The following is a 10,826-nucleotide window of genomic DNA, read 5'->3' on the forward strand; positions in this document are numbered from 1 at the left end:
CCTGTTTTGACACTTAGCAAGATTGGAACAAAATTTGGTGCTTCTTTTCAGATGTTTTATACCCCAGATAGCTGAGTTGAGATATGTTTGACCAAATGTCTACCACAGTAATACCTCTTGTGATTTGGTGAGCCTGGCCTTGCTGGTCATCCAGAAAAAAGACTTTCAGTCTGATTTCAAATGAATCATGTTCTATAAGTGTCTATATTTCTCTGTCTTTGCTACAGAAGGAGCTCAGGGCAACCAGGTCATTAACAAAATAGATGTCCCTGCTGTAAAATCCTATAACTACTTGAGAATCAGACCTCCCTTGGACACCAGCAGTGCCTTCAGCTCACCACGTTGCCTCGTGTCAGCAATGCCCAGAGACAAAGACCATCCTTTATCTCTGTAGTGCTATTGTTATGGGAAAGGGTGCCAGGAAATTCTGTACTGGATAGGGAATCCTGTGAAGTTAAAAAGTCAGCTGTGAAATGTGTTCCCTCTGGGAAGAAGTCAAATATAAGAAGCAGGAATACAATTATTCTTATGTTATCGTCGTAGGCAACAGGCAATCCCATCAAGCTGCAGAGCTTGGATAGGTGTTAGGAAACATGGTGAGAGAAGGGGCAACAGATTGACTTCAGGGCTGAATAGCTTAGGCAAGCTCATATTTTACTCATCTAATAATCAGGGCTTGGTTTAGTGGTGAACACAGTGGTGGTGTTGGGTTGATGGTTGGACTTGATGATCTTAGAGGTCTTTTCCAACCTTAACAATTCTGTGATTAATAAAACCTCTTGATATAGGAGTAAGAGAAATTGAGAAGCTAGTCATCCCAAACTGCTGACTTTTACAAGAAGTGCAGGATATATCTTCCAAGTTCCAGAATGCTATCATCTCATTTTACAGGTTCTCTGTAAATTAAGACTAGTTTAGAAGTGTTGGATGCTGATTCAGCTAGAGCATTCTTTTGTACCGCAAAGAGAGAGGAAAAAAGTTAATGTTTAATAGAGTTCAGTTTTGATGTCTTTGGTCCCATTACCATGCCAGTTCTGGTCCTACACTTGCATGTTTTGCAAGACCAAGGAGACAGTTTGTGAATGGGAGTGAATGGGAACATAAGCTGTGGTTCTTAGAACAAATAAGTCTTGACGCATTAACCTCAAGCTGAATTTCAGCTTTCCTGGATCAGCAAAATTCTGGGTATCTTGTTTGTAAAACTGTCTAGAAATTCAGTTACTGGTGCTAAGTATTCACATTCCTTCTGAGCTATTTGTTCATAAGTATTGAGATGGGGTTTCTACTTTTTACCACATATGAAATGCATGAGAAATCATTCACCTATGAAGCAGCCATCTCTATTATGAAATATGGCAACTTGCTAAAGCACAATATAATGTTCTGTATGGGCATAAAAGGAGAGCAAACAACTTTTTCTGAGTTAACTACTTAAGGAATTTTAGGTCAGTGAAAGGTAATTACCCAAAAATTAACTTGGCCCATGTGTACAGGCTAACATCTGTACTGTTGCGAACTAAATGCCACAGATGTCTTTATAACAAGTAACAGATGCACTCAGTGCTTGGATTTCAGATCTCATCTAAAAATCTTCCTGTTATAGGTGGCCCTTTCCCTCACTCCTTCCCCAGCCCTACACAGATCTACTGGCTCAGACAGCTGTCTGCTGCACACCTCATGGACAGCCTCTTGTACTACAGCTTTGCTTTAAAGAGATGGAATTTTATTTACAACAGCTGGCACTGCAGCCCTTTGTTTGCAAGTCAAAAAATACAGTTCACTGTATGACCAGAGAGTACAGCTGAGAGAGCAACAGCCCAGTGCAACACAGACATTTACAAAGATAACCTCTTACTTGTGTTGGAGACTGTTTTCAGCAGATCTGGTGAGTCAGTGGAAATAAATTCTCAGAGCCTTGATAAAGGCACAAACACAGATGTCAGAAAGCCGCAGCCAAAGAAAGCACTATTGTTACAGGATGCTGAGCAATATGAAGTGTTAAACAGCTATTTTTAAAGTGAATATTAACTTCAAACTGATGGTACAGGTCTTTGTAGGGAGCTTTCTCCAGTGGAAGCAGAAAGGTCATGAGCATCAGAGAGGTGGAAAATGCAATGACTTTGCTAATGCTGCTGCACAGCCACAGCTCTGAGGCTGGACATGGGCAGGACCCAAGTGTAGTCACAATGGGAGATGGCAGATGCATCCTGCATTTGCAGCGTGTTGGATGATGTGCTTGCCTGCCATACGGATGGGCCCTTGTACTTTGTGCAGCTTCCAGCTGTCTCACCTGACCCTGCAGTGGTGTCTCTTGGCTGGAAGCAGAGATTTGGTGCCCAAGGCAGCTTGTTGCAGAGGCACATGGGCTGGGCTCACCAGCTGAACTGATCCAGGTTACCTGTAGGGTGACCTGGGATTCCCTCTGGCACAACTGGGCAGCTCAGGCACTGCAGTGATGTGACCAGTGTCTACCAGGGACACAGTAAAGTCTGCATTTGTCAAATAGTTTTGAGGGCTGTGATGAAGAGGGTGAAGAAGTGGGCATCTCCCCTTCCCAATCTATGTGGGCACAAATCCTGCAGATAAGTCTGGTGCTGGGCACCCTCAAGGCCTGGGACAGCTCTGTGTGCTGCTGTTTTCCCAGGAACACTCAGATGTCCTCAGTAATGTGCTGCCCTTTGGTGCAAGAGCTCCACGTGCTGCACTGGGGACAGGCTGTAAAGTGCTGCCTTTCTGACCTCCCCCTTTCCTTCCAGAGGACGTCTCTGTCAGCACTGGAGCGCTCAGAACAGCAGATCAGGAGAGCATCCAGCCTGGAAGAGCTGCTTCACATCACTCACTCTGAGGACTGGAAGCTGTGGAAATGCAGGCTAAAGCTGAAGAGCCTGGCCAACCTGGACTCCCGCTCTGCTTCTCATCGCTCCACCAGATTTGCTGCTGCTTTCTATGATATTGACACACTGAAAGGTAGGTGCAGGTTTGTGGCCAAGTCTGATCTCAAAGCCCCCCACTGATTCTTGTGCAGTAAACTGTGAAGGAGGTAAGGGATTTCCTAGAATATACCCATACTAGAAACAACAGGGCATTTCTGGACAATTACTTTGTAGGAAAAAGTGTCAGACAACAGCCTGAGTACACCTCCCTGTTCTGTGGCCAAATCAGGATTATTTTCTCTGCATACTCTCCAAAGGGAAGATGTACTCTTCAGGGATTTGTCAAGTGCACAAAAGAAAGAGAAGTCAATGTACAAAAAGCAGGTCAGAATGACTGGATGAGGGGCTGGAGAGCAGCACTGTGCTGCATCTCAGTACTTGCTTGCAGGCAGAAATGAATAAACTTTACTGCAGGCATAGAAATCCCTTTTTTATTAGGTGTGCTCTGATACAAGGCAGTGCACCAGCAGCAGTGTCTGTGTGGGAACTGAGAGAAAGAAGGGGTTGCCCTAACCTTGATCTGTTTGAGGAAGTTTCTCCAGAGAAAAGAAGACCTTGAGGCAACCAACCAGAAACGAAAAGTGGAGAATCACAACCTACTCCTTCCATCTGGAGCAAGTATGAATATTATTCCTTGTAGGTGTGAGGCTCAAGAGGCATTACATATTCATGGATGAAAAAACAAAGGATCAGTTACCATATTTTGGTCCAGCAAATGGACATCCTACAGCAAAGCTAAACTGCAGCCTGATGAAGGACAGGCTGAGATAATCTTTGTTGTCTTTATCCTGCTGTGATATTATCATATCACTTTCCTTTTGGGAAATCAGATATTACTGATCCTGTTCCAATACCACTTTTACAACAACCTCAGCCACATTCACACACCATTACTCAGCTAAATTATGTCTGAACAAAGACCTTAAATTGCTTCTCTGAGCCACAACACAGAAATGTGTATACAAGTGCCTGTCTGAAGAGGATTTTCATATCACAGGCATGGCTTTACATTTTTCACAGAAATTTTGTACAGAAAAAAAGTTAAAACAAATACACACATGAAGAACAATTAAGACAGCTTTTAATAGTGATAAATATTTTGCTTGCATACCCTTGTAATTCTACTCAAAACCATTAAAAATCCATAGTTATTAGGAGTACCCAGAGTCAAATGGTTTGATCCTCTACTCACTATTGCTCATTTAGTGAACACCAACATTTCTGCAAAACTAAAACATCCCTTTTGTCAAAACAGCATGACAAAAGGAGATGTTATTAAATGTTACTGAGGCAGGGAACATTGAAATGGGCATTTTTCAATGGCAGACTAGTGTAACTCAGTATTTATAATGTAAATAATGTTCAGATAATAAGGTCACTATGACATTTAGTGTGCTGTGAATTATTTGAGATGGTCATAGGGCTGGAGCACCTCTCCTAAGTCAGGCTAAGAGAGTTGAGGCTGTTCAGCCTGGGGGAGAGGGCTCCATGGAGGTCTAATGGCAGCCTTCCAGTACCCAAGAGGGAGCTGCAAGACAGCTGGAGAGAGACTTTTCCCAAGGGCATGTAGTGAACCTAAAAGAGGGTAAGTTTAGATGAGATATTAGGTTGCCCAGAGAAGCTGTGGATGACACATCCCTGGAGGTGTTCAGGGCCTGGCTGGATGGAATACTGAGCATCCTGGTCTAGAGGAAAGTGTTCCTGCCCACAGCAGAGGAATTTGATGATCTTTAAGGTCCCTTCCCAACTAAAATGTTCTGTGGTTCTATTTTACTATGGTAATATTGATAAAGTTTTCTTAATAGCTGTTCCAAGTTTTCTGCTTGGAACTGCTATTAAGTTGCTTGCTATTTTCCCTTTCAGACACAGAGATGTCAGCTTTCTCATTAAAAGTCAAGGTGCTGAAATTCAAGTTTAAAAAAGCCCATTGGGGCTGGCCATTCTTCCATTGAAAGTGGAATTATTCCAGGACAGCAAGTACTTTTGTTCTAATGTATTAATATGTTCAAGGTACTAAAGCTCCTTTTAAAGAACCACAAGCCCATAAACATGTATTTCTTTCCCACACCCTTTCCAGTCATTAAACAGTGACCTTTCTGCCAAGTGCATCTGTTTTGTGTTAATAAAATGTTTTGATGAGAAGGCTAGGTCAAGACTTATCATTGTTTCACTAGAGTATCTTCCGCAGCACTCCAAATTCCATCAGGGAAAATTCAGGACTTTGTTCCTCCTTTCTAAAGCTTTAACAATGAATTCACTGAAAGTTTGTGTCACTTCACCAAACCACAGTCTCCCCTGAGCTGCTCAGTCACTAAGGAGTGCAGCACTTTGAAGCTGAGGACTGTATCACAGACAAATTTCTCAGAAGCTGCTCTGTGCTTGGTCTCAGAAATGACCAGGGTGACAAGATGAACAAGATGTGACACTCAGTTGCTTGGCAGCCAGTTCCTGTAGCAGCCCTTCTGCTAAAGAAGTGGTTAATAAAGTGAGGATGTGTGCAGCTGGAAAGGTCATCGCTGCTTGTGCTCATTGAAGTGACATCTGAAGTGATTACATGCACGTACATTAATGAGTTTGGCAAACACTTTATTTTTATTTTAATGTTAGGATGAGATTGGTGTTTTGATAGAACTAACATTATTCTAGAAAATTCTATCAATTTTAGTGATTATTCTTCTCTTAATTTATGCCTCTTCTTCACAATTCAGACATCAAACTCTTATTTCTTGTACTCTGCATGACTGAAAAATGGAGCAAATCAACCATGTTGAATTGAATTGAATATTTTCAGGAATAAACAAAAGTATTTAAATATACAAAGTCTGTTGAAGAAAAAGTTAAAAATAACAAAAGGAAAGTCAGGAATGAGAAAAATAGATCTTCACCTGAAGGCGAGGTATAGCTTGTAGGTTAAAAGAATTCCAAGATTTCTTTTTTCTCAGAACTTCTCTGTAAATGTAGGAACTGCTTTTACAATAGTAGGGAGGTGGACTGTGCTGGAAGAGAGAGCATTTTTTAATAGTTTAAAAGTTGCTTTTCATCTTTCACAAGCCTGATGTAAAGGGTAAAGAAGAAAACAGTTTTTCATCATTTTAAGAAGAATTTAAGCATAAGCATTGATGACTCATGAGCAATTCCATAACTTGAATCAAGCAAGCAAAAGGCAAAAAAAGGAGAGCCACCTCTTGAGAAAACTCAAGACTGTATTATGTTTATTAGGTAAATGTCACTTTTTTCTGTCTGGCTCAGGCAGTTAATGCATTATTCCTTCTCACAGTCAGAATTTGACAAATCTGTCAAGCCAAGTCAACTAGTCTACCATAATTCAGAACTTGAAAGATGCCATGGTGTTCTGAACAGACAACTCACGCTTGAATTCATATTCCTGTTATTCAGCCTGAACCCCCTGGTGGTACTGAGGTGTGAGACTGTTTGTCTTGGATTTCACTGGGCATTTTGGAAACTGTGCTCTCTGGCTGACATCCACCAGGAGTACTCCAACCCTCTGACCAGAATCTGGTAGTCATTAATGTGCTTTTGCACTAAGGCCCAGGCCCTGCTGAGTGCGTGGTGGGGCACGCTCAGAGAGAGGATAAGGTGACAATAGGAAAGGCTGCTCAGGAGCAAAGGGGAACAGGGTGTGGGGCAGCTTGCTCAGATAGACACTGTGGAGCTGGGGACTCTCAGCTAAGGGAAATCAATGCAGCTCTACCTGATCTGCTGGAATTAACAGAGATTTTGCTCATTTGCATTGAAAGCTAAAGGCAGATAAATGCAACAACCTCTCTGCCAGCGCAGCTGTTGTAAGTTACTGGGATAATTTTGCACTCAGAGTCCCTCTGCTCCTTAGATTGATCCAAATAAGTGCAAATTGATCCAAGTAAGTGCAAATGGCCTGCCAGCACTTCATTTTTATTAATATAATGCTTCTGCTTCACTAATCAAGAGGTTTAGATTTGCCATGATTGTTCATAAAAATGCTGTTCTCTCCAGTCATAGATGAAGAATGGCAAAAGACTCAGTGTGTGCCAAGGGAAACCTGTGTAGAAGTTGCCAAAGAACTGGGTACAACAACCAACAAATTTTTCAAGCCTCCCTGTGTGAATGTGTTCAGATGTGGAGGCTGCTGCAACGAGGAGAGTCTCAGCTGCATGAATACAAGTACAACTTACGTGTCAAAAACGGTAAATGAGGCTATTCATCTGTTTTCTTTTTACCCTGGCTCACCAAAAAGGGAGGGGAAGGAGGATGTTTGGTTTCTGAGATCCTGTTATGAAAGATCTGTCTGCACTATCATAACAAACAGAAGAATTAATTCTTTATCCATGTGGAGTGAATGCAGGAGTGTGCAATAGCATTTTACATCCATGTTGCATTATTAAAAGTTGTTTATATATGTGTAGAGATGGAAAATCAGGTCCTGAGAAAGTGACTGCAGGCTCATGATAATCAGAAGTTAGATCCTTCTTTAATATATTGTCACTTGGACTGGGGACCCCTTGAGATCATTGTCTCCTGGGAATCCTCTGTATCCAAGGTTTAACCCCAGGAAATTTTGTTGTGTTGGGTCGCTGCATTTCAACATTCTCATCTGTGCCAAGAAGGCTGGCTAATAATTTTGGATGTGCAATTTTGCAAGCCAAAAAAGGAGACATATTCATCAGGAGAGACCAGATGCTCTCAATTAGCATGCCTCAGGATCTGAATGTCCCAGTTCACACATCTCTTAGGGAAAGAGAGGCACAAACCAGTAGCCAATTACTAAATGGGTGCAACAGGCGATACCCAAGTTTTAATGACCAGTCCCAAAAACCGAGCATAGACAGCTTTTTTCTGTAGACTCCTACTAGAGGCCATGTACAGAGATATCTTGCTCCAGTGGGTGACTGAGCAGAGCTCCAACTGTAGTACTTTCAATCCACTCTGTGGCTGAAGCCATCCATCACTCATCAGCAATCTGGCCTAGTGGGTGGCACCCCTGCCCTTGGGAGGGGGTAAGGGGTTGGAACTGATCTTTAAGGTCCCTTCCAACCAAGCCTTTCTATGATTCTATGATTCATACCCACAGATGAAGCACATGACACTGGTCTTTTTTGATAAACCTTCATCTTGTGCATTCTTATTTCACTTGGCGTAATAAATGAAATTCTACTTATGATAAAGCCTTTTCTTTTAATTGTAATAAAGATCAAGGGCAATTGTTTCAAAAAGAAAATTGAAGCCCTTATGGGGAACAGGTCCAATTCACTTCTGTATTTATTTTGTGTTTGTTGGAATGTAATTCCACTGTGTCTGGTTGTACTGGAATATAGCTGGAGTAAAATAAATCAGGGCCTGTCCTTCTTGCGTCAATGCTCATTAGTTGCTTTCATTCCACACCAGAAGGAGAAAGCTGTTATGAGCTGTTGGCCACACACAAAAGACATCTGATCAGCTCAGGGAGCTAGGTCAGGCTAAGTATTTATTTATTTATGTGTTTTTTGAGCAGCAGTTCATAAGTTTGTTGAAAAACTGCAATTTTGCAGAGTGTAACATTCCTTTAGCATCCTTCAAAATAAGCATTCCCTCCAAAGTCCCCAGCTAAGTTCCGTTTCTGGATACACCACCATCAGTCCAGATTTATTCATCTAATGGAATTATTCCCATATTTCCATATGAGAGGATTTTTTTCCCTTGGTATAAAATATCAACTGGAGGATATTGATGCCACCTAAAGTTAGACACTGCAACATGTAAGTTTTAATGCCTAAGCAGTCTGCTTAGGAATACTCAGTCCCTGCAGGTGGATGCAGCTTTAAGCCAAGACATGCTGGCACACCAAGATGTGCGCAATGCTTTGGTTTCCATGGGAAGGAAGCTGGTTTGAGGGGCAGAGGGAGTGTGGGTCCCCTCAACAGCTCCTACACAGAGCTGCCCAAGGAACCAGAGCCTCCTCACCCCTACTCAGAGATCACTCTTCACAATTTGGGTGCACTGAAAACAGGCTGCTTTGCTCCTTCAGCTCCTGCTGTAGCCAACAGAGAGAGAGCTCAAGGATGATTCCGTGCCAAAACCCAGCTGCAGCAGAATGAACTTTCCTTTATTTACTCCTGTTTCTTCCCTCTCTGAGGAGGCTGTGGGGGTTAAGTTAGGTCCCTAAAGATGCATACTGTGATTATACCCAAGGACAGTTAAATAGCTGTCTCTGAAAGTAGTAGAGACTCAACTGATGGTGCAACCAAAACCAAAGTTCTCAACACCTACCTCTTTCCCATTTGGCCCTAGCATCCAAAAGAAGTTTTTGTGTTTGCTTGCAAATAATTTTGAGTAGTCTTGGGTGTTTAATAGCTGTAATACAGCACTAGGACTCCCATTTTGACAAGTTCCTACCTTGATGGGCATTGCTTACTCTTCAAAACCCCCAGTTCACTTCTGCTCATTTATATTTATGGTAAATATCTCTAGATAAGAGCAAGGGTGGGGAAAATGGTGGAAAGGAATACAAGATTTTTCTTTAAAATTGTAATTATTAATTAACAATTAACTGTAGAATGGAAACTGAAAAATAATTGTTATTTTTGCCATCTAGCTCTTTGAGATCTCGGTTCCCTTGACAAGTGTTCCTGAGCCTGTGCCCATCAAAATTGCCAATCACACGGCCTGTAAGTGTACATCAAACACCCAGCGCCAGCAGTACACCATCATACGAAGATCTGTCCAGTACCCAGAGGAAGATGGGTAAGTTCCCTCCTTTGCCAATTTCTACACACATTGAAATTGTTTTGTCCTGATTTGCATGTTATAATGGTCCATTCTCTTTCTGTTATCCCAACAGTTTTTCTGAATAACTTGGTTATCACTCAGGGTTAGAAAGTTCACCCAAACCATGTAAATTTTAAGTGAATGGTCATCAGAATCCAACAAACTGATGGCAGTTCAGCAGCATCTGGAGTCACTGAGATATTTATGTTCTTTAGCAGGAACTCCAAGTGCTCATATGGGCACTATGCTCCACTGGAGCTATTTGAGATTGCGTGCATACACATTTTCAGCCTAACACAGGAGCTCTGCTTGTGCATTATTTAGCCAGTGCACACTGAGCTCTGTGCTCAAGCTAAAGCACTCTGCCACACTTTATGGCATGTTGGGTCAGAATCAATGTGAATCTTGACTTTTCACTTTTTGATCCAGTCTTGGTTTGCATCTGTTGGGCTCATGGACAGGAGAAAAGTGACCTCACATCTTACTCCAAAATGTGGCATAAAATACTCGTACTCCCAGTGAGAAAAGGCTACATAAATAAACAAAGGCTCTAGAAACTCAGCTGGCTTGAGTGACTCACTGGAAGTCAGCTCAAAAATCTGTCAAGCCCTGCGTTTGGCATTTGGTCCCCATCACTGCCCCTGAGTTGGACATTGTGGGGGCGAGAGGTGTCATTTCAGCAAAGCCACTCCAGCCCTCCCTCAGCCTGCTGGCCACTCTGAATCCCTTTTCTTGACAAATACAGAAGAACCTCAGTCTTTTTTCAGTTTGTGAGTTTCTCCCCCAGAGCAAAGGGCCTGAAAGTCAATCTGTTCCTCTGACACTGAAATAGTCCCCTGTTCATCCATGAGCATGCACAAATTAAACTGGAACTGAACCTTCTGGCAGCAAGGCAAAATTCAGTAAATTTACACAACATGAATACTGCAGGACAAAGACCACCCTGCCTGGGGTAAAGCTGTTTTATGGAAAAGTGGAGCTGCAAAACTGTAGCTTTTTCCTAAGGCTGTAATCTGAAATAGGTGCTGAACTTTCTTCCTTTGTTGCTGGGAGCCAGAGAGCTCCCCCCTGTCATCAGAGCCACCCAGACCCCGTTCCTTCTGTTTGCAGCAGTAATGCACACTGTAATGCCAGGCCTTCACATGGCACAGG

General features: G+C 42.4%; 1 protein-coding gene across 2 annotated transcripts in view; it reads left to right on the top strand.

The window, feature by feature from the left end:
* Window positions 1–10,826, top strand: part of VEGFD (vascular endothelial growth factor D) — a 51,391-nt gene that overhangs the window by 35,509 nt on the left and 5,056 nt on the right. For both annotated transcript variants that reach the window (XM_077174691.1, XM_054628019.2), the window contains exons 2-4: window positions 2,757–2,967; window positions 6,927–7,117; window positions 9,502–9,650. In XM_077174691.1, coding sequence (XP_077030806.1) covers window positions 2,757–2,967; window positions 6,927–7,117; window positions 9,502–9,650 — 551 coding nt within the window. The remainder of the gene's footprint in view (window positions 1–2,756; window positions 2,968–6,926; window positions 7,118–9,501; window positions 9,651–10,826) is intronic.

Source organism: Agelaius phoeniceus, chromosome 2 (genome assembly GCF_051311805.1).
Source record: "Agelaius phoeniceus isolate bAgePho1 chromosome 2, bAgePho1.hap1, whole genome shotgun sequence".
Taxonomy (NCBI): Eukaryota; Metazoa; Chordata; class Aves; order Passeriformes; family Icteridae; genus Agelaius; species Agelaius phoeniceus.